This window comes from Notamacropus eugenii, chromosome 2 (assembly GCF_028372415.1).
Source record: "Notamacropus eugenii isolate mMacEug1 chromosome 2, mMacEug1.pri_v2, whole genome shotgun sequence".
NCBI lineage: Eukaryota > Metazoa > Chordata > Mammalia > Diprotodontia > Macropodidae > Notamacropus > Notamacropus eugenii.
Window position 1 is genome coordinate 206,535,985 of NC_092873.1, and position 25,469 is coordinate 206,561,453.

A 25,469-nucleotide genomic window follows, 5' to 3' on the forward strand; every position below is an offset into this window, starting at 1 on the left:
TTTAAGGAAAAAGTTTAAAAAATTAAATTTCAGTCTTTAATGGAAATTTCCTTCTACAGATATGTTCCAAACCAGCATTCCAAATGCAAAGATGCTAAAATCCCACTGATTTCCAAACCCAGTCTTTTTAAAGGTTTAGGGATTAATGTAGCCAGGTGCAGAGCCATGAACAGCAGAATTTGAATAGCTCTCCTCTGCAACTGCCATTATATTCTGCCTTATTAGCCTTCCTCTCCCTGGCTTTCCACTTACTGAGTCATATGATATGAATAGCCTGGGTTTAAAAAGGACTGAGCTAAGTTGAATAGAACAGGACACTTCATCCATATACTATTATCATACGTGCCTTAGTAGCCTTTCTTGTCATTGGCAAGAAACATGGACAATATTTAAAAGCTATGAGTGTATGTACTATAGCTGGCATGGGATATCTGGTAATTAGAAATGTATGTCCATGACCTTTATCTAATTTCTGTAGTACAACATTTTTTTTCAATTTGGGGAATTTCCTGAAAAATTTACAATTTAAAGAGTAGTGGATCTTCCTTTATGTTTGAAAAAAAAATTACTATAAACATCTTGGTTACAAACATCCAACAACTTGAATAGTATAATTATAAACTCATTATGCCATTACATCTGAATACACAAAGCCCGAAATTTAAGCAAACATTGTTAATACATTTCAGTACTTCAAAAACCCATGATCTAATAAGGCTGGATAGTCTATCCACTAATAGACTATAAATCTTCAGTGATCACAGTTGATCTTTAAGAATCGTTACAGCCAAATATTTTATCACACTTTCCAACCTGGTAGGTATCTCTTTCCTCTAAGTTTATAAAGACTGTTCCTCAGATGACATGAATATTATCTTTCACTGAAGCCAGCACTTGATGTCTTTCCAAACTGGTAAGCCCTGCCAGAGATATTTCATTGGCATAACCTTTGAGAATCCAGTGTCATCTCCAGAGTGAGACATAAAAGGAAACTTTAGTGAAGGATACAGTTCCCTAAGAAAAAGCAAGGCGCTCCTTTATCAATAGACTTAAAAAAGAACATATGAAATCTATTTAGATCAATACTAGGAAAAATGACAAAAAAAGCAAACATTTCAGATTCAAATGCTCAAATGTGAAGTGAGTAAAGGAAACAGGATACAAATATCCTCAAAAGAATCTTTAACTATCAGAGGATTTTTCAGCCCTAAAAAAATACTTTAATTTGTTTGATGATATAGGATTTCAGTGTGTGTTATTTTCACACTGTCACAGATTTTTAACACCTCTATACCTTAGTAGATACCCTCCAAGGACTGTGGTGAGCTAACACTCAATCAAAAAAAGGAAGGAAAGAAGGAAAAGAAAGAAGCAGGGAAGAGATGGGCAAAAGAAGAGGGAAGAAGGGAAGGAAAGAAGGAAGGAAGGAAAGAGGAAGGAAAGAAGGAAGCTAGAGTTAGAATGGCTTTAAGAAACCACCTATTAAAATTCCTTAATTTTAGGGATGGAAAAATTAAAGGTCAGGCAGGTTAAGTGACTTGCCTAAGATGCAATAGATGATAAGTCAGAAAAGGGATTTGAATTCCAGACCCCTAATTCTTAAATCAGTGTTCTTTCCATTGTAACATGCTTTCCTTAGGGTAGGCAGGCTGGTCTTTGGACAATACAGACACATTTTTTGCTAGGTGAAGGAAAGGGAAAAAAGCATCTATATAGCACCTACTAAGTGCCAGATACTGTATTAAGTGCTTAACAGTTATGGGGCCCATAACTGATGTCTTTTCAGAATGGTAGAATATCTCAGAACTTGCCCTGTCTTGGAATATCTTTAAGAATCACTGATGACCGCCCTAATCCATCAAAGTAAGACTCTAGTGAGATTTTTCTACAGTTTGGGACTCCTGAACCATGAATTAGTAAAAATCTAACTCAAATGGCCTAAACATTTGCACCAGAAAAGAGGGCAAAAAAAAATAAGATTTTAATAAAGAAGTACATCAAAAGTAAAATAAAATTATACAACAACAATAATAATTACCTACCTTTTTTTTCTGATTTTTCTTTTTCTGGTTTTTCTTTGTGAGTTACTATAAAGGAATAAATAATATATGTTATTAAAAGGAAAATAATACAATATAAGGTGATGTAAAACAGATTTTAGCATTCTAGAGATTTTTTAAATTGCATATTTAACATTTGTCAACAAAAACAACCATTTGTGGGTTTATATTTGTTGCAAGAGAGGACATCTATCTACTTAGAGGGTAGAAAACAAGTGCTTGTATAGCACAAAATGTGAAAAAAGCATCAATAACACATTTCTTTTTTTCATTTTTATTCATTTTGAATTTAAATACATAAAGACAAAAAAAGAACGTTTTCATGTCCACTGGAGGTAGCAAAAAGAGGATTCAGTATAAAACCATGAATTTCCATTTCACCCTGGTTTTTTTCAAGCTATGTAACAAATATTACACATCATTTTCAAAACTACACTGCTTTTCTGTGCTCCTTCGGAGTCTTCTTTCATTCTCTGCTGTGCACTTTTTTCCCCTCCCTTCACAACCCACCGTAGGAAAGGCTACAATTAGACACAAATATGTGGATGTATATAAAACAATACCACACATATTTATCACTCCAACAACACTTTTTAAATACTCAGAAGAAAATATAGAAGTGTAGAAATATATCAGAACAAATGCTTAATTTCATTACTTCTTTGTTGAATAAACTATATGTAGGTCATGTGATGCTAATGACATCATGAAATCCCTGTTCAGTTCACGCTAGGCACTGAAAACTTTTCTGATATTTATAGATTTCTTTTCTCGCTTCCACTTTTAACCAAGAACCAAGAGTAGGGTGTCAGTAAAGCCAAAATTAATAGAGAAGAGCCCAACAAGGTAAGAGAATACCCCTTAGCCTTTTCAAGCCTACAACCATTTCTGGCAATGGAATTGTGAAGCTCTGAAAGATGATGAGAAAAGCTTTTCTTGTATTTCCATGCAACAAAGTACCCACACTTGGATGTTCACACACAAAAACACACATATACACATATGTATCAGTATCACAATGACTGATTAGGGCCAGAAAGGAGATATAAATATATTGAAATCTACTTTTACTTAGCTTATTATTTTATTTTTAGGTTACTTTTAATAATGTCAATAACTCATACTTTAGAATTTTAAGATTTATAAAATATGTTACCTATTTGTAATGTAGGAAATACAAGTCTTATTATCCCCACTTTACAGATAAAAAGAAGCAGTGTTTAAATGATGTGTTCAGTCACTTACCTAGTAAGTATCAGAGTTATCTATGACTCACACTCAGGTATTTTCGCTTTAAAGCCAAAAGGACTTTATTGTCAAAATATTTGGCAAACAAGTTGGCATACCCCTGCTTGTCCAAGGGCTGGCCTTTCCCCAATCAGGACTTTCAGCTCAACTCAGCTCTAAGAGTTTCTTTCGAACTGTCCCCGTATGGTTCTCCCTGCAGCTCTCCGCTGGCTGCCAGGTACTCTTTTCACGCCATAGTCAAAAGACTCTTTGATAACAGATCAAAAGAATTTTGCCAGACTTCCAATAAAACAACAGCATGCCACAGAATAAGGGAAATAATGTAGTTATACAGAGCATTATGGTACATTATTCTGGTTGATTCTCAAAGCAATCTTTTGAGATAGATAAATCTCCAATATCAGTATTCCATTTCGAACATCAGATAATAAGGTCCTAAAAAATGAATTGACTGCCCAAAGTGAGTGTCTTGTAACTCCATTTCTAACCTCTTTTCCATAGGTGTAAATAGAGCATGGTTGTACATCCTAACACACTTTGCAAGATCATTAATACTGGTCCATTCATTAGACCTGCTTATGGTATTAATGCATAATGGGACACCAACACAGAACTTGCTTAGCTTAAATTTTGTAAAGATTCAGATAAAACATAACAATAACAGTAAAATACAACCTTTTTAAAGCTCCTCCAAGAGTAACAAGTTTGGCTGTAACAAGCCATTCTCTCTATACCTTGATTAGAAGGATTCCCAAGAGAATGCCTTCTCTATCTTTCTGCCTCCAGGAATGACTGGCCCTAACCCACCTCAGACAGATGGCTGTCCATTCTATTCAAGGGTTTTCAGATTGATGGGCACATGGACATAAATGAGAGAATTAATACAAAATCAAAAGAGCAACTGGGCTGAATTCAACCTCAGATTAGCATATTAATGCTTTCTCCTCACTGCCCTAGGGAAGGCCTGGTTCCTCCCAGTGTAACTTTTGATTTGCAGACCCAGTTACTGTACACTGAAATTTCATTATCCTCAGAAGTGGCGGCATAATACTGCTTAGAGAAGCAGCTGTACCTAAGGACCCCAGGGAGCTCTTCAGAATGGAAGCCAGCCACTACAGCATCTTGGGAGGAAACTTCAAGCACAGGAGAGATTAAGCAAACTCCAAATTGGTGTATTTCTCTCATCAAAACCACATCAGAATCCAATCCAACTGCAGGACTAGAATCATCCTGCTAGAAAACTAATTTTCAGTAGTAACCACTCTCTCTTTTGCCTCTTAGCTTGGATTCAACATCTAAAAATATAAAAGCAGAGGGTAAAACACAAAAACAAAAACATCAACATCAACCCTTCTTGCTACTGACACAGTTTGACAAGTTCTATCTTAGCTGGTACATATTTAGCTCAGGACAAAATAAGCTTTTTGCACCTGCTACAGCTTAATTTGTTTGTCATCCTTATTTATAAGACACAAAAGTCCCTCAACCATGCTGATAATTAAAAACAAAAGGAGTCCACCATTTGGAATGGTTTTAATATTTGGCAAGCAATGTGGAATAGCTCTGCTTGTCCAAGGACTGACCTTTCCCCAACCAGGACTTTCAGCTCGATTCAGCTCCAAGAGCTCCTTCTAGCTGTCCCCATATGGTTCTCCCTGCAGCCCTCTGCCAGCTGCCTTAGGTTCTTTCACAGTACTCTTGGCCCTGAATGTTTGCCAGCTGGGCTGGGAGTCCTTTGCTGAAATAGAACTAAGTGCTAGCAGTGAACCTGACCCTCCAGTTCTTAATCAGGCACAATATCACTCCCCAAGCTACAGCTGGAATAGTAGGCATCTTGGTTCCTGAGTCAAGCTGGGCTACTTTGCTCTCCTCTCTCCTCTTAGTGATTGAATCAGAAGTGTGAAACCAGATTTTAAAAGCCCTTCTGAACAGAGTTTTTCTAAGGTAGTACCATTCTCCAATTTAAGATCACCTGATTTTAATTAAACAAAGTTTCATTAACTACTCTCACTAAGTCTTCACAGGCTCAAGGAGACAAAGTTCACCAAAGCAGGAAATTATGAAGAGTGGTAGGAAAACTTGTATTTCCTCCTCAAAGTTGGAGGCATGGAAGATACAGGAGTTCCATTTTAGAGAACGGTGCTTTACAATCAGATCTTATTTAAGATTAAAAGATTTTACTTGTAACATTTTCCTTCCTACCCTTGTTCTCCTGTTTTTTGGACTTTCCTTTGAAAATAGAATATTCAAATGCTTTTTATTGGATTGATGAAGTATTTGCATATTTTACCCAAAGCTAAAATTCATAAAGATATGAAAGAGTGAGTCCACATTACACTTTTAAAACCTGAGTGGCACAGAGCCAGTTCTCATCCACCACTGAACATGATCCTAGATGCTTCCAGATAGCTAATCTAATTTGGGATGACAAATCCTGGGCTCCGATACGTATGCTTTGCACATCTAAAGACTGAAAGCTGATTGATAGACTATCACAGGCCTATTGAATCTGAAACTTTTCTGACACTTTTTGCTATCTTTCCCTACTATTATAGGCATGGGTCCAAAGCCAGTACACTCTTAGTTCAGGTTCAATGTTGCCACAAAATGAGGCATGCTTGAGTAACTGAACATTTAATAAAAAAGGTTTACTTTGCTCTAACACAGAGGATGTATAACAAGGATGTACAGAATCCTTTCTGGTAGCATTTAGTTTCTCTGGACACCACTCCCCTCATCTACATATAGTGATGTATATGGTCAGTCATTAGCATTAGTCATCAGGGTATAGTGATTCCTTTGCTCTAAGAGGCCCTGAGCCCACATATCTTGGGCTTTTTACTGACCTCAGGTTAGGGAACTGTGTCAGAGAAGTGGGATCACTCAGGCTTTAGGAGAGAAAGAAATTTCACCAGGAAAGTCACTAGGGAAGGTCCAAGGAAACTATGTGGGGGAAAAAGCTGTGTTTGGATAAGGGGAGATGCTTCAGAAAACTGCTGTCCTGTCACACCTACACTAAGCAGATTCACAATTTTGAATGTCATAGAAACTACAAAACTGAGATCTTAGAAATCATCTAATTCAAGTCACCCATTTCATAGATGACATAACAGAGGCCCAGGAAGGTTGACTGATTTGGCAAACATTGGGCAAACTGTGAATTAGAACTAAGATCTCTTCTCACTCTGGTGTTCTTTCCACATCCTATAGTTCCTTTTCTGTATCATGTCACATCATTGGGTCAAATCAAACTCAACAGTTAAGAGTTTTCATTCCAAAGTAAAATAGATATTCCTAGGATTGAACTATATAGTTTATAAAATGTTTCTTTTCCATAATAAAATTACATTTATAGCTAAACAATTATCTGGCAAATATACTGTGATGTCTTTGATCTCATCCAAACAATTTGGACTCCAAAATAAATTTTTCTCCCTAATTATTCTTGTATTTTAGATGCTGACTCTATAAAATACTATTGTGATGCTTCCTTGTGGCATAAGTTGTCTATGATCACTTAAACTCAGATTATATCAGCAGAATACAAGTATAAGCAGGTTCTACCACCTGGAAAAGGCTTCAAAAGGATAGAGTAGTAACAGAGTGGGCTGGACTAACTAGTTATGGAGGGGAAGCTCACCCTTAGTAGGTTAACCAATAAATTATTAGTAATTATTTTTGTAATTGTAATCCATAACATAAAGAAAAACACAAGACTGAGTAGCTTTCAGTCTTGGGCAGCCCCCTTCTTCTTCTGACGTGACAGAAGTCGTGTTAGAAAAGTGGCAGAGGATACTAAGCACTACCAAGTTCTTAAGGCATCTATGAATATGAATATAACTTTGAACAGTTGTTTGTAAATTTTTTGCAAATCAAGTTTACCAAAAATTTGGTGAGTGACTTAGTTAAAGAATATCACATCAAAACATTAAATCTAAATATGGAACTAGAAGGAGGAAAATTACAAAAAAGACCTATAAAGGATCTGCAAACATTTAACAACAAACTATGTTTTCCATCAGTGAAAGTAGAATCTATGCATTGGGACAGTAATATCATTCCCTAATGTACAGCATGAGAAGGTAGAAATGTCCCAAGGAAAACAAAGACAAGAAGGACAGGTGGATCTATACCAAGTATATGCAAAAGAAGTCCGTAGTGTACGGGACACAGTTTTGAAGATATTGACGGATTGCCTAAGTGTGCCATAAATAAAAATGTGAGAGGGTTTCAAAAATGATAATTTGCAATGGATCACATTTTATACTTAGATTGACTGGAAGGTACGCAGAATACAAAATCTCATTCTGGGGACTTAAAAAAAAAACAGCTTTCAGATAGGAGCCTACCAGTCATAAATCAACATTATGGAAGTTTCCTTGATAGAAATAACTTTTTTCAATGATCCGGTAATTAACAATTCATGCATCACTATGGGAGGAACAGTGAGAATCTTTAGATAAAAAAGGGGAGAAGATGTAAAATTTTGATTACTTTATATTTGATAGGTTTTAAATAAGCAAAATCAATGAATCAATGAAAGCAAATAAATGGAGAAAAATTGTTGCATCAAATATCCCCACCAGTGTCTAGTATCCAAGGTACATAAGACATTAACACAAAATGTGGACCAAAAACCATTCCCCAGTCAATAAAGACTGCTCCAAATAATTAATAATTAGAATAATGCAAAATAAAGGTAAAACAATGAGGGGATTTCACTAGATACTTAACGAATTGTCAAAGATGGCCAAATATGGAAGGTGTCAATTGTGGGGAAGCTTCATAGTGACTGGCACATTATTACATTGTTGGTAAAGCTATGAACTGGCCAACAATTAGGGAAAGCAATTTGAAATTATATTTTTACAATTACTTAAAATGTTTAATCTGGACTCTTTGGCCTATAAATCCTACAGCTATGCATAATTTCCAAGAAGGTCAAAGAAATAGCCTATATACACCAAAATATTCAAAGGAGTACTTTTTTTTTAGTAGCAAAGTACTAGAAATAAAGTGGATGGTTGTTAATTGGGGAATGCTTAGATAAAGTGTGGTACATCAGTATAATTGATGCCTTAATAAACAATGAAAGCAAAGAATTAAGAGAAGAATGAGAAGATGCATATGAACTTAAGTATGTGAAGTAAGAAGAACAAAGAAAAAATATACACAATAACCATAATGTAAACAAAACTGAAAGTTGAATAATTACATTGAAAAGATTGGCAACCATTTCTCTGTCCATTACAGAGGTAAAGGGAACTATGGTTATGAAATATAGTGCATATGACAGAGGTGTTGCCAGACATTGATCTGAGGCATAGGAGCATCTTAGTCCAATAACATTAATTAATTCACTGATAATCTTCACTTCATACCATGCATAAACAAGGAGGATTCTCGTTTTCTTTCACATTTCAACAATTATTATAAAACAGGTGATAGTACAGCTGTAGGTAGAAAGCTCTTGCCTAGTTTGATTTTTACGGGCTATTCTTTAATAGTCACAAAATAAATAGTTTTTAAATAAAAAAAAATCCTATGATAGTATATGGGGGTCGGGGGGGGAAGTAGGACTATCAAAGACAAGGAATTTCAGAATGCATGACTGACTATATCTCCATGTCACCTTTGAGGGTGTGTCTGCAAGAGTTTTAAGCTATACCCATATATTTTCATGGGTTAGCAACCAAATTATTCATTATGTGCTTGAAGCATTTCTGAGATGAGTAATACATTTAGATACGTGCTACGTCTGAAAGGAAACCACTCCTGATTCTCAAACAGAATTAATGTGTATAGTCCAGACTATGAAACTAACAACATGGTTTGTTTTGAATTTTTTCTAGAGCAAAGCAGAAAGGAAATAGGAAATCTTGAAAAGATGAAGAAAGCAGTTACTCTAGTTTCACGGTAAAATTTTAAAAAATAAGAATGTTCAAAAAATCATAAGATTTCAAGAATGTCATTTTTGTGAACAATTTGATTGACTTTCTAATCCTTTCTATTAAGGTTCATAAATTTTTCTAGTTTTCTACTTGGGGAAGACCTACTCAACAACAAGGAAGTTATAATATTTTCCTAAACAGAATAATAGTATCCTCACTTCAAACTGAAAACAGTCTCTCAATACTAAGCTTTGATTTCTTTATCTCTATCCAAATCATGTGAAAATAAAAATTTTGAAAATAAAATTTTAGTCAAAATTGGAAACTACTTTAGAAAAGAACATATCACTTATTTCATGAACAACTGCTGTACAACTTTAACTTTTTGCAAAATATTTAACTGAAAATTTTGGTTGATTTGTTTAATTAATATTGTTATTTTCATTCAGTTGTCTTGTCCTTCATGATTCTATTTGGGTTTGTTTTTTGGGGAGGTTTTGGAAAAGATATTAGATTGATTTGCCATTTCATTTTCCAGCTCATTTTACAGATGAGGAAATTAAGGAAAACGGTGCTAAATGACTTGTTCAGGGTCACACAGATACTGAGAATTTGAGAACTCATTGCAACCCAGGTCCTCCTGACTCTAGACCTGGCACTCTATCCACTGGGCCACCTAGCTGCCCTTAATTAATATCATAAAAGCTTAAATACTTGAATGATTAATTTTTATCTATTTTATAAGTCATACTAGTAACTACCAAATATTACAACAGCCAGAGGAATGACTCTAAAGTACTGAATAGATCCTCTACAGAATATTTTGGAAATGGTGACCAACAATGAGTAATATTGACAGACATGGATAGGTTACCATATATACTTGTGGAGAGAGGACTTATAATAGCAAAGAGATTCTGGATTCATCAAAGCAATGCAATAAATTTAGAAATACAGTCCTTCAGAAATTTAAAATGGGTAACTGAAAGTCAGTATGACTTTTGATTGATTGGAAAAAAAAATACAAAGCTGAGAAAAATGTTGCAATAGGTTAGCTCAGACACAAATGAAGCTCAGACCTCTCCTATATTACTGATTTAAGAAGGAATAAGCAGTAAATGCTTTTGCACTCTGGTGTTTATTCTAAAAACCCTCCAAGATAACAACATTCTAATACAACATATTTCCTATTTTCATTTCTTTGCACAGAAAACTGGAAGGTCTGTATATATGTACCAAATATGGGTAAACTCCTTTGTAATCAGTCATTTCTTGCTGAAATATTAAAATAATATCTATTCTCTATTTTATAATGTCACTATAATGATAAATGAATGCCTTGGTCATAAAAGAGGAAAATCCTCCCATATAAGGAATGATGTAAGCACATTTCTTTTTTTCTCAAAAAAAAGTAAAATGCATAGATTATTCAAAAAGTTGGAGTGATAATACACACATTTAAAAACCTGAGTTTCACTGTAAGTTCAGCTAGGTGGTAAAATGGATAGAGCTCTGGCCTTGCAAGCAGGGAGACCTGAATTAATCTGGTCTCAGACACTTGACACCTACTAGCTGTGTGACCCCAGGCAAGTCACTTATCCCCACCTGCCTTGCAAAAGAGAGAGAGACAGAGACAGAGAATGACAAAGAGTCAGAGACAGACAGACAGACATACAGACACACACACACACACACACACACAGCCAAGTCAAATGATTTACATTTTCTTTACATTGGACACATAGTCCTAGTTTTGAAGAAAAGGTCTAGGACACTAAACAAATTGCAAATAATACATGGAATCATAATTCTCATTTTGGTTCTTCAGGACCTGTGGTTCAATAAAAGCTTGAAAATGCTGAGTTTTGGTTTGCTTGTCTTAAAGGCAATTTGTTGTCAGCACTGAGGAGACTTGATTGCTGACCCAGGCCTTGACTTGACTCCCTGCCTGTAGAATCAGAGCTGGCTGGAACTAAAACCTACTAAACATGACCTTTTTTCTAAAGGCTAAGTACCACTCTTTACCCTATCACAATTAAGTTCCCTTGCCTGATCCCACCATCCTATTTTTAGCTCAACCTGTCCATAACTCAAACCCATTCCTTACTAAGGCCCTGCCCCTGCCTTGTTTTTTAAAAGAATGGATAGTTTGCCAGTGGCCCTTCACAATTCCTCTCCTGAGGCAGATTTCTAGTCCTTGGGCACTTCTTTAATTGTTCCATCTTGGTTATAGTTGTCCCAGTTCTACTACTTGTGTTGAGACCTTAGACAAATCACTTCATTTCTCTCGCTCATTTTCTACATCTTAAAAAAAAAGGCAGGTAGTGGGTGAATTGGATCATTTTTAAGGTTCCCTAAAATTCTAAAACCATCAGATTTTATGAAATGCATCATGGAAAGTGCATAAAAATTAAGACAGTAATGAGAGAAATATCTGATTTCCCCCAAATCATGACTCTTTCCTACAAAAACACTCTGAATAAAGTATCTGATTTCTCTAAAATCAGTTACTCCTTCAAAAATATCCAATACAATGTATATTTATACCTTTCAAAGTCAGATTTACTTCACAGCTCTGATAAACAACCAATCCATCATTCCCTTTTGTACAATGGTAACTACTATTTAAACCTTGTACAATGTGTATTTTGTGAGAGAGTTAAAGTTACTTTTAAACACAACCTCACACAGAGAAACTAATGTACCATCACATACAAACGTAACACATGTATATAGATTCACATATCTCTATGCATATTTATGTGTGTGTATATATATATATATATATATATATATATACATATATATATTTACAAAAATAGGCTGATCCTGGTATACTCCTGTTCATAAATAAGGAACCTTACAAATTATGTACAGTCTCTTAACCTCAATCATGCTAAAAGCCAACGGTCTAAAATCCATCCACCTAAATGGCAGCTCTGTTCTGTAACCATTAAATACATTCCCTCATTACTGAGAAATATTCAGCATCCCAAAATATATCTGGGCTATTCAGAAAACCCATCCAGTCTACTCAACCTCCTTGACTCTAGGATAGGCTCTGAGAAATTGGGGACGTGCAGCCAAATTCATTACTTTAATTATTCAGTGCTCACCAGCTCTTTTGACAGTTTAATAAACCCACTCTACAGTACCCTGCTCAGAGCCTTGGACAGCATGCTCCAAATAGAGCCAGGACCAAAAAACGAATGGTGCCATCTGCATAGCTACATACAACCCAGAAGCAACACCATTAACTGAGCAGTAAAACCTAGAAAAGGATAAAAAATAATTTTAAAATCCCTGTGGTTCCCTTTGATCATATATCCAAGGGAAACACACAAACAAGGAGATTCAAATTTTGCATAGGCAAATAGAGCTCCTAATCTATGTCAAACTTCCCTGAACAAAGGAGGGGAGGGGGGAGGGGAGAGGGGAGAGGAGAGATTGGTAAGCACACATTTAATCCCTTAAATAGAAATAAAAATAGTTTCCAGATGAGTAAGGGTTAGTGTCCTGTTTTATATGAGGACTGGCTGAGCAATCTGGAACATATGGGGCATTGTTAAGCTTAAAGAGGCCATATCAATAAAGTCTTTTGAGCTCTTCAGAGGAAGATGATTTAGCAAAAGCCGAGCATTGTCACAGCAACTCAAATATCAACATAGCTCAGGATTAATCAGAAGCTACTTTTGTGTTACTTAGATTTGGTAGTTATTACAAGTAATTTTGTAGTACACGGTTATATTATAAACAATACTAATTATTCCACATAATGTGTTGAATTACACCCAAAGACTTGGAATTTCTTTTTCTACTCACTTCACACAGAAGTAGTGGTTATTAAATATTCCTTAATTTACCAGGATATCTGAATTAGGGAGTCACTAAGGAGATGGGGAAAGTTGTGATTACAACAGTATGAAGAATGGCCACTGATTGGATGCTTTTCCTGTTTTTATTACTATGTCACAACTTAGGTTTGCTCAAATAATCATGGCCAAGAGAGTCGTCATAGATGAAGGGATCTGTCAAAAAAGTGTAGACAAGTTTTTATCCCTGGGTGGTTTTCTGGTACTATTCCTGGATGAAATTCTATTGAAGGAAAATTGAATGACCACAATATCACCTTTGGTCATTCATGCTGCAGGTTTACATAAAGGAAATATTATGAGACATGACAAGTCCATATTGAATCATATGATCACTTTGTATTTTTCCTCCAAATATATTCAAAAGTATTTCCTGGCATGGGAAATGAAGGTTCAAAACTTGTGTCTCTGTGATCTGTGGTACATTTTAGCAGTTTATTACAGCAAAAAACAAAACAAAACTCCCCCCAAAATTCCAGAATTTGGAATCCACAAACTAGGGTTCTTAAATGGCACTTTGAGAGTGTTAGAAAGTCCCATCATTTCTCAGGACTGTTGTCAATTCATAATGTTTTTTTTTAAGTTCTTTTTATTACTATGTTTATCATCTAATGGCTTCATAAAAAGTAACCAAATATGCCCTCAACAAATATAAAACTGCTACAAGCAGCTCAAAAGCATTAAATGGCCACATATTTTGAAGTTATTATAATTCCTCTTCATGTGACTCTCATGTGCAATAGGTTTCTATGACCCCTCATTGCCTGTAGGATAGAGCACAGTATCTTTTTTTTTTTTTGTCTTTCATTCCTCCCTCCCTTGCTCCCTCCTTCTTCTTTTCTTGCTCTGTTTTTCTCTTTTTCTTATCCTTCCTCTCTCTCTCTATCTCATTGTCCTCTAGCTCCCTCTCTCCCACACCCTCTCTTTCCACTGTCTTGCACAGGGTCCCATTCTTGGACCCAATCTCACCACTGATTGGCACAGGAATGCTTCCCTGTTTCATATGGGCCTGTCTCTAGGCATCCTGGTGACACCACTCCTGGAGGTTCATGGTATGGGCACCACATTTAATGCAGACACCCATTCAGCTTTAGCCCACTGAAATTAAAACTTCATGAGCTCAAACAATCCACAATCTTCAGCCTCCCCCAGTAGCCAGGATTATAGGTATGAATACCATGTCCAATCACTGTATCTTTCATTAATTTCATATTATTCTCCACCATGCCCTGAATTTTCTAGACAAACTGACCTTCTGCCTCCTGCCTCTTTTTTTGCAGATATGTCCCACATGGCTAGGCTTATCGTACTCTTCCTCCTCTTCTTGGAATTCTTAGTGGTTTTCAAAGCTAAACTCAAGAGTTAACTCCTACACGAGGCCTTCTCTTCTACAAATACACATATTGTTAGTGCTCTGCCTAAAAAATATTTACTTTATATATGACTCCTATGTGTCTATCTGTGTGTATTCTATTTCTATCTAGCAAAATGTAAGCCTTTTGAAGTCAAAGACTGCTTCACTTTTGTGCTTGTATAACCAGAGCGTCATAAGCGTAGCTTAATAAATGTTGGCAGTATTGAATTTATCTCATTATACCTTATGGGGATTAAATGAAACTACATACACACACGCACATATAAGATACTTTATAAATGCAAGATCTTTTGATCATCATTATTGCTATCTGGATTTTTACTTTAGATATATAGATAGAACAATAACTTCTTTGTTATTCAAAAGTAACTTAATCTTTAGAATGCCACAATATAAAAGGATCAATAAAGAAATTTTCACTTTATTCACTATTTACATAAAATGGACATATGATTATGTCAGCTTTTTCTTTGCCTGAATATGTGGTGCCCATTGGTTGGCATAAAATTGGCAATGGTTTTGTTCATATTTCGGAAGTCATATATTTTGAAGATAGTCAAATTAGCCTTATTTATGTTCTCTTCTTCTATATGTCTTATATAAAGCAAGAATATATTTCAACTTGCTCAAAGAAGCTGATGTGAAAAGAATATATCCTGAACACAAGTAAAGAAAAACAAATAAAAACAATTACCTTTAGGTGCTATTTTCTTTTCAGGTTTTTCCTGCTTTTCAGCCTTCTCTTTGTGAATTTCTGAAGGGAAAAACATAATTTGCACTTTAGAAAAAAAGTTTGAATAATGAGAGGAGAAAGAAAAGAACTTCAGTTTTAAGTCGATCCTTGAGCTATATAGCATTTCCTGAATTATCATATATGACGTGATGGTGACAGACAAAAGGGAAACATTTTTATTACTCATATTGCTGTTTCTCTTACTTATACCATCTTAAAATAAGAGAAAATTTAATGGTTCCATAAAGAAAATGCCATTGGGGAAAATTCTTGGTAAGCTTGTACCATATTAGAATGCCATAACCAATCACAAACTATAATTACATTTTATTTCAATTACTCTCACTACAAATTAAGAATCCTTAATCGAAATCTAATTCAGATTTAGTAAGAAACAATTTTTACATATTAAATTAAGAATTTGTGAAATGAGCTGTAACAACTAGCTAATAGGAAATATAGCTCAGAATTAAGGAGTCAAGTTTCTTAATCAGCATTTGCTATCACATTGAACCAATAATTACAGGGAGTAGATAGATTACATTGAAATCGTTCCACCATGGCTTCAGATATATTGAAATGCCCAGTGATTGAATAAGCCTAGACATGAAAATTAACCCTGGACTTCCCATTAATTTAAACTAGAGTAAACAATAGATTAGAATCTTTATAAATATTAGCACAAGTCTCTAGGCAGAGAGATAATGTTAGGACATGAAATGAGCTCTGGGACTGTTATCAGGAAACCTGGATTAGTTTTCTGAAGCCAGCTCTTACTAGTTGTATGACCTTGGTTAAGTCCCTTAACCTATCTGAGATAAGCAGTGTGATATAACGGATAGAAAGGTGTCCTTGGAGTCTGACAGATAGAGATGATTCAAACCCTACCTTTGAGGTACTAGTTATATGGCCTAGGTAACTCTCTAAGACTAAAAATTCTACAGTATGTGCTAATTAGCATTGGTAGAAGGGGTTTTTGCCTCTGGGAATTTCTTATACCGATGATGGTAATTTTTTTTTTAAATGAAGTGTAACAACATTTGTACTAACTGCAGTTATTCCTTCCACAGAGTGACTTTCCACATCGTGATTTTGAAATAGGCTAAAGAAATTAAATGCGAAATTTTGGGGAGTTTTTCTTCTGGAAGACCAGCAGATGACACAGAGAGAGTTTAGAAACTTGGAAATACATAAAATATATGCAGAGTATTGTATACTATCAACATATTTTATTTTTTAATACCATAATAATTCCTCTCTGGTATGGTGGGACAAAAAATTTTACATGGATTTTCTAGATCATGGAGGGCACTATGCCTCTAACCCTGTGATGTGGAAGGGAAAACCTTACTTGAAGGGGTTGCTGAAAAAACAAGCAAACCAAACCTCTTTTTACTACCTGAATATCAAGGCTTGGTTTTATTTTTATTTTTTGTTAGTTTGTTTTTTTAAAGGCGTGGGGAAGAAAATAGCTCTTAAGCAGCTTTTCAAAGCATATTTTGGACACACAAACAGAAATGTTGTCAATCTTATATTTCAGAAAATTGTGGAAAGCTTGTGGTCTGCATTGGTGCAAGAAATAACCATAGTGATGAAATCACAATAATGTGTTGTCCACGTATGGAGGTGGGGAAGAGAGAGAGAGAGAGAGAGAGAGAGAGAGAGAGAGAGAGAGAGAGAGAGAGAGAGAGAGAGAGAGAGAGAGAGAGAGAGAGAGAGCCTTATTTTAGACCAGTTTTTAGTAGGTTTCAGACTTTGAAAGCTTTTTGTACTTCGTCTCTTGGACAGATGGCCTATCTTTCTGCAGTAGCTCTGCTGGGAATTAGGTAATTACCATAGAAGCTTTCACAATAGACCAAAAAAAAAAAAATGATATAATGAGCTAGGGACTTTGGGGGGAGGGTGATGGTGAGGAATGTTTCCATAAGATTATTTTCATTTTTATCAGAAAATTACTGATTTGAAATATTTACAGACATACACAAAGAAATAGTTTCCAAAAAAGAAAGGAAAATGACATATTTAACTTTGCACAGCAACCATTATGGAACAAAGTTAAGAATACCATTTTTTTGTGTGTGTATGTATGTGTATATGTGTGTGTGTGCATGTGTGTAACTATTTCAAATCACAAGACTGACATGGTTTACAAATAACTGTATTGTTACTTTTGTGGCAGTGAACATGTTGGATGGGGAGCTATCCCAAGAACCTGACCCAAAGACCTAATGCCCCATGCAATGTGTTGTCCACTGCCTCAAATGTAACTGAGTACATTTAGTTGTAAACTATATCAGTTTTGAGGTGATTTCATTCCAAATGGCATGTACAATGGAGGATTTGGCATATATTTTCTTCATGGTCCCAATATCTTAGGCCATGCCGATTAACTTTCATTCTCCAGGGGCAAGCTGTATGAATGAATAGATTATCTTTTCTTTGCAAACAAAATACTCTATCACTAAACTGACTAGTGAAGTTGCTTAAAATAGGATGCAAGTGAGATCAAATTTGCAGGCTCTCTTCCTATATTTCAGCTTTACACAAAGGAATATATGTGTTCATCATTCGTTGCCGAAGAAGACCATGCCAATCATAATGACATGACTTGCACTTGACTTTGTTTTGAGTGAGGGAGGGCTGTGCAGGTCACCAGCCTCACTTCTCCTCTGCTCCCCTGAATCCCTAGGGAAAGACAAAGATGCTATGGATAATCGGAGCCATCACTGTTACTGGGAAAGAAACACACAAAAACCCAACACAAACAGTAAGGCAGTAATGTCACTTTGACGAACAACAATGCTACTTTTTTGAAAATAATTGCTTAAAGCCCAAATCAGGCAATTCCTAGCAGCAATACTTGATCAACCAGATGTTAATAAACCTGCCTTTTTGTATTCATGAATGTCAGAAATAAGGGTTCAGTTCTAATGACTCAGTCCAAGTTAGATTGTGCCCATTTGCTCTTATCATGTTCCTCTGGGGCCTTGTGTTTAATCTCATAAATAAAGTTAACTAGCGTTAGTCTAGGACTGTCAAGTGCCTTAGCGGTCAAAAGAAATTGCCAGTGTGTCCACTCTCCTACTCCTTCACTAAGGAATAATGGACATTTATGCTCTTATCTAAAATGCTATGATGACAGGCATAACTTTAAAAAGCTAATTTCTCATGGACTAATGATGCTCTCAATTACCTTTTCCTATTAATTAAATACCTGATTCTTTCAAGTCAGCTTTGCAGTAGTCATCTTATCTACAACCTGAGTTGTTAAATGCAAGGATTTCCTGCTCCAAGGTTTTATATGAGTATCAAAATAAATAGCACATATTTTTAAAGTATTTTAAGGTGTCAAAATATTTTCCTTACAATGTCCCTGTGGTAACAAATATGTGACTTGCCCAAGGTCACACAGCTCAGATGTGACATTGCTCTTTACATGCTCTGAGAGTTAGCCAGACTGGCCCATTGGATATTTCTTGTGCACTGCATTTCACCTCCTCTCCCTGGCTTTACACAGGTGATCCCCTAACCCTAGAATGCTCTCCTTCTCCATCTCTCCCTCCCAGGACATCATCCCGGACTCCTTTCAGCTTTCTGAGCTAAGCTTCTTCAAGAGAGAAAATCTTGCTCCTTCTGATCCATTCATATTAATCCCAACTCTCAGGTTCTCTCTGTCCTACACTAAGCTATCCTTTCATCGTTCCCTCTTCAATGCCTACTCTTTCTTAATAAATTGCCTTTATTATTAAATGGATCTTCTCTCCCTGGAAATTACTTTGTATATACTCCGCATTTATATGTATAAACATTTTATTTATGTGAACATTAATAAAATGTAAGCTTCTTAAGGGCAGGGACAAATTCATTTTTGCCTTCTCTCCACAGTATAACTGAGCACCTGGCACTTAAAGGTATTTTATAAATACATGTTGAATTGAATCAAAACATAAATCTAAATGCTACCACCTCACCTGTATGAGGACTGCCCTATTTTTCCCATTTATTAATGTTCTCTCCCTAAAACTATTTCAATGAGTCAAATCATCAAACATTTATTAAGAACCTTTTACATGACTGGCACTGTATTAAGCATTACATGTACAGAGAAAGACAAAAGATAGTCTCTGCCTTCAAGGAACTTATAATCTATTGGGAAGATTGCAACTATTCACAAACAAGATATATGTGAGACAATTGAAAATAATAGAGGGAACTAGAAATAGAGGGAATCAGGAAAGGCCCCTAGCAGAACAAAGATAATAATCTTTTCAGTCTTTGAGCAGCATGCTGGGTCAAAAATGCTGAGATCTGAATCAGATGAAAATATAATTGAGAAATACCTAACCAAATAAATAAAAATACAACACAATATAGGTCATGTTAATTTGTTATTTTCTAAGTCAATATGAGATTTACAGGGATCCATTTCTATTTCTTGGACACTCCTCCCAGAAGGTGGGATTTGAGCTGGGACTTGAAGGAATCCAGAGAAGTGAGAAGATGAGGATGAGGCAGAGCATATTCCAGGAATGCAGGACAGCCAGTGAAAATGCTACCAGTTGGGAGATGGAGTATCATGGTATAGGAACAGTAATGAGATCATTATCACTGGGTCATGTATACGGAGAATAATCAAGTGGCTATGTTTTATTTCCCCTACCAGGATTTAAAACTTCTTGAGTTCAAGGACTGTTGTTGTTTTGTTTTGTTAAAAATCCAAACTTCCTGAAAAACCTGGAAAGACTTATATGAACTGATCCTGAGTGAAGTGAGCAGAACCAGGAAAACACTGTATGCAGTAACAGTCACATTGTAAGACGACTGACTTTGATAGACTTAGCCCTTCTCAGCAACGCAAGGACCTAAAACAACTCCAAAAGACTCATGAGGGAAAATTCCATCTACATCCACAGACATATGGAGTCTGAATGAAGATCAAAGCATCCTATTTGCTTGTTTTTTTGTTTTGTTTTTCTTTCTCATGGTTTCTCCCATATGTTCTAATTCTTCTATATAACATGACTAATGTGAAAATATATTTAATAAGAATATATATGTAGAGCCTGTATTGAATTGCATGCCATCTTGGGGAGAGGGGAGAAGAGGGTGGTGGAGAAAATTTAAAACTTATGGAAGTGAATGCTGAAAATTAAAAATTAATTGATTAATAAAAAAAAAAGAAAAAATAAGTCCCCACTACTTTATAAAATACCTGACATAAAAGTAGGTGCTTAAGCATTGTGGGAGTCTCCAAATATTTTTGATCATATACCATTACTAAGAAAAAAAAACTGATCACACAATACCAATAAGTGTATGTCTACGTATTAATCATATATGTGTACTACTGTATTGCAATTATGTGCATTATAAATTTAGATTTAAGATAAATTTAAAATTTAAGATAAAATAATACCTGATCTAGAAGCAAATGGGAACAATTACAATTTGTAAAGTAGGAGAATATGGTCAGACGTACTCTGAGGAAAACCATTTGGAAGCTGTGTGGAATATAGTTTGAAGAGGAGACAATAGAAGACTGCAATAACTGATAGTGATTTTTAGATCTACTTATCCAGCCCTCATTTCTCTCCACTTATCTAGTCTTCCATCACCTGTTGACAATTGGACTCAAACTAGCTGTCCTAAATAGAACTCTTTATCTTTCTTCCCAAACACTCTCCCCTCCCCAAATTCCTTACTGCTGTTGAGATTCCACCATCTTTCTAGTTACCCAGGCTCTCAACCTAGGTGTTATCCCTGACTCCTCACTCACACTCATCCTATATACTTTTAATGTATTGCTAAGTCTTGTCATTTATATCTTCATGTCTCTTACATATGTCCCCTTCTCATCATGCGTGGAGGTGATATCCTAGTTCAGGAACTTATCACCTTACACTTGGACTATTGCAATAGCCTAATGTTTCTCTCTCTGCCTCAAGTCTCTCCCTACTCCAGTCCATTTGAGAATGTTTGCATGGATTGGAGTAGGAGAGACGTGACTTTGTGCAGTTCTGCTTCACTTAAATCCAATTCACATCCAAGTCAAGACTACAACTGAACACTTCTTATTCATATGAAAAGATTTGTGGGGTCAGGGAATATGAGCAAAGAATGAACAACAGTCCATCCTCCACCATACAACTAAAGTGATCTTCCTGAAGTAAAGGGCTTATTATGTCACCACAGCCCCCACCCACGACATGTACTCTTTTTTCACTTTTTTTATTCTTTTGAACAATTGGGTTTCAGTAACTTGGTCACACAGCTAGTAAATGTTTGAGTTCGATTTGAACTCAGGCCCTCCTCTGTGCCACCTATTCCCTCCTTCTCCCAACCTCTGCGACCCCTATGTATTCAGTAATGTCCAGTGGCTCCATGTTATCTCTAGGATTATATATAAAATCCTGTATTTGGGTTTTAAATTCCTTTAGAACCTGGTCCTTTTTACTTTTCCAGTCTTCTCACATGTCACACCCCTCCCTTTCCAGCTCATTTCATAGATGAGGAGATTGAGGCAAACAAGGGTAAGTGACTTGCCCAGGATAACACAGCTAGTAAGTATCTGAGGCTGGATTTGAACACAGAAAGGTAAACCTCCCTGACTCTGGGCCTGGCACTCTATCTACTGTGCCACCTAGCTGTGCCCCACTTTTCCCCAATACTCTATGATCCACCAGTACTGACCTGCTTGCTAGTGCTTGTATATAAAATTCCATCTGCAGATCCCATGTCTTTTTACTGTCTGTTTTCTGCGCCTGGCTCCCTTCTCACCTTCCTGACTTCCTTGACTTCCTTCAAGACTCACCTGAAATTCCACCCTCTGCATGAGAATGGTTCTCCATCCCCACTATTCATCCCCCTCACATACCACTTGTAGTATCTTCCTCTGAGATTACTTCCCATTTATATTCTATCTTGTATGTACACAGTCATTACACATTGTCCCACCAGCAACAGCACTAGAATGTACACTATTTGAGGAAAGAAAATGTGTTTTAGTCATTCTTTATATCCCTGGCTCTTAGGATAGTGCTTAGAGTACAGTAATTGCTTGTTAAATGACCCAAAGGTGGTAAGAGCTAGAACTATAAGAATGGCCATATAAGCAGAGAGACGGGGAAAGACAGAAAACAGAAACAAGAAAAATTGACAACCATTGGGATATTTTGGGTGAAAGAGAGTGCGAAGGCAAGGATCACATTCAATATGAGTGACTGAAAAGATGATGATGCCTTTGGTCATAATGGGAAAATTTGGAAGCAATGTAGATTTAGAAAGACAGACAATATAATGACATGTGGGATGCAAATTATAACCCATCTATAACTGTTTTGTTTGCCAAACTTACTTCACTAAAAAGTAATAGTCATTCCACTAAAAATGAAAAAGGGTTGGTGGGAAAGGGAGGGAACTGTCTCAGAAAAATGAGCACATCTGCTAAGAAATATTCAGTAATAGTAAAGACTTGATGGGTGGGGAAGGGGTAATTTTGCCTGTGTCAATGTTACAGGTGACTAAGGAGATGATACCTGGTACAAGCATATAGGATACCTATGAAATATAAAGAAATAACAGCCTGATGCAATGATACACAGAATAGAGTAAATATCTAAGCCACAGCTTCAGACAGACCTGTATGGTAAGAGGCATTCCTGAAAACTGAACAACAGTTATATCCCCAAATTGAAAAGAATGTTCTAACTCCATGTTACAATGGGGAAAAAAATATTAGATCAAAAGGGCTGAAGTTCAAATCTTACTTCTGATGCTTATTCCCTTGGTGACCTTTTGTACCCTGGCAAGTTGCATTTATCAGTTGCCATGGTTTTAATTACCTCCTCCACTAATGACTGCTAGATCTCTAAGTCCAGCCCTTGTCTCTTTCCTAAACTCATGTTTTGTATTGCCAAGTGCCTATTGATCATTCCCAATTGGATATATCAAACCCAGTATGTCCAAACAGAACTCATTGTTCATCTCAAACCCTCCCACCCTCTGAATTACCCTATTTCAGGTCAGGGTACCACTTTCCTTCCAATTAACCAGATTTATACCTTTGGTGTCACCCTTGACTTTCATATTCTCTCACCCCACAGATTTGCCACATCTTAATAATTCTATTTCCACAACACCTCTAGAATCTATCTCCTTTCTGTCCCCATTTAGTGAGCATCAAGAAACCAAATAATAAAGCAAACATACCACTCATATCCTCTTTTCCCTAGATTATTACAACTAATTGTTCTAATTGTTTCTAATGGTTTCTAATTGTTCTCTTTGCTTTCCCTGATTGAAGTCTCTTCCCTATCCTCCAAACTGTCTTCCATATGATTGCTAAACGAATTTCTTGAAATTCAGGCCTAAACTACTCAATAAACTCCAGTGCCTCCTAATTGTTCCTGAGAAATTCCAACTTTGCTGAGGTAGGAAGGTCCTGATGACTACTGAGCTTATAAGACCCTCTTTCTGTATGAATGAGTCAGACACGTCTGACTCTTCATAACACCATTTGGGATTTTCTTGGCAAAGATATTGGGGTGGTTTGCCATTTCCTTCTCCAGTTCATTTTACAGATGAGGAAACAGACAAACAGGGTTAAGTGACTTGCCCATGGTCACACAGTTAGTAAGTAATGGAGGTCAGATTTCAACTCAGGAAGGTGAGTCTTCCTGTCTCCAAGCCTGGCACACTATCCACTGTGCCACCTAGTTGCCTCTATGAACAGCAGTACTTAAGTGTTAAAGATGTGTCCTTATAATCATTTAGACCAATAATCATTGACTAATAAAAATACCCAAATGAAGTGTAAAGGACATAAGAAGAAAGACACTATCTGCATCCAGAGAAAGAACTGATAAAGAGAAGTATATATAGAATAATTTTACACATATATACCTATTTATATCCAATGGTGGCCATAGCTAGTGTGGGAGTGGGGGAAGAAAAAAAAAGAAATTTATGTGATAACTTTGTCATATAATTAAAGGGAATAGCAAGTTATACATAGTGGATTTGCATTTTCATGTGGAATCATCTTTTTTAAAATTATACCACATTAAGGAAATACTTATTTTTATTCCATTAATTAGAAACAAGATAATGTTTTTAAAATTGGGAAAAAAATAAAGGAAAGAATTGGGTTGGTGGGGAAAAAAAACATTTAGCCCATTCTAGCCCAGCAGTCCATTAGGACACAAACAAAGGCATTTATGGTAATTTAAAAAATACTATTCATGTAACACCTGCATATATAGTAGAAATGCAAAATATGGAAGAAAAAAGCTCATTTTACCCATTCTCTTTTTTTTTCTACTATTCCGTTTTCATTGAAGATTATTTTATAGTACAGAGCCCTGTACTTGAAAATGGCGGAATTATAATGTTGAAATTAGACTTGGTAGTTTCATCTTATGGAACTTAGAGATACAATCAATGTAACCTTCTAGTAGGTATTAATGAGATGTCAGAGATCTCCTTTTTGATCATCAAGAGTTTCCTCCATGAAAGGAGTTTGCTATTCAGAAACAGAGATTGTGACTTGCTCATGGTCACACAGCTGACAGGGCTCCATTTACTAGGTTAGTAATAGAACATAATTTATGCAGCATTATGTGGGTGATAATAAATGTGTTTAAGAATCACCAACAATAAACCAAAATCCTCAAAATATATTCATGTAATATACTGTGTCTAGTTTGTTTTAATTAAAGTGATATTGCCAAATGTCAAAGCATACAAGCATACAATGACCAAATATAATAAAAAACTCAGGTTTAGATTTTAACAGGAAATTTAGACATGGAGTTATTGGTAGAATTATGGAGAAATATTTTCACATCTGACAAGTTATAGAATTAGATTGAATTATGAAGTCTTTGCATGAACACTCCATTTGAAGAGTGGGGGCCTATAAAAAAATATCATCTCTTATCTACACTCTATTGTACAACTTTCAAACCACTTTCAAAGTAACAATTACTACATCTGAAAGCTGCAAGAACTTATTTCCTCATATTTGTGGATAAAAAATTAACTATCCCTTCTCTAAACATTTTTTGATTACAATGCATAATTTTTCTTCTTTATAAAGAGAGCAACTGAAACAAAGTAAACAATGGAGCTCACATAGAAAGACCAGGCTTAACTAATTGTGAGATCCATCACCCCAGAAGTCCCAGACATAAACTTTTAGTAACAAAAATAACATTAATGAAACCCAGGCTGGCAATAGCTCACATTCATATAATGCACTAAAATTCACAGGGCATTTTTCTCTTTATAAAC

General features: G+C 35.8%; 1 protein-coding gene across 15 annotated transcripts in view; it reads right to left on the reverse strand.

Moving 5' to 3' along the window:
• TRDN (triadin) overlaps positions 1 to 25,469 on the reverse strand; it is a 561,781-nt gene that overhangs the window by 408,033 nt on the left and 128,279 nt on the right. For all 15 annotated transcript variants that reach the window (XM_072643208.1, XM_072643207.1, XM_072643206.1 and 12 more), the window contains 2 exons: positions 15,141 to 15,200; positions 2,043 to 2,087 (listed from right to left, as the gene is read on the reverse strand). In XM_072643208.1, the coding sequence (XP_072499309.1) occupies positions 2,043 to 2,087; positions 15,141 to 15,200 (105 nt within the window). The remainder of the gene's footprint in view (positions 1 to 2,042; positions 2,088 to 15,140; positions 15,201 to 25,469) is intronic.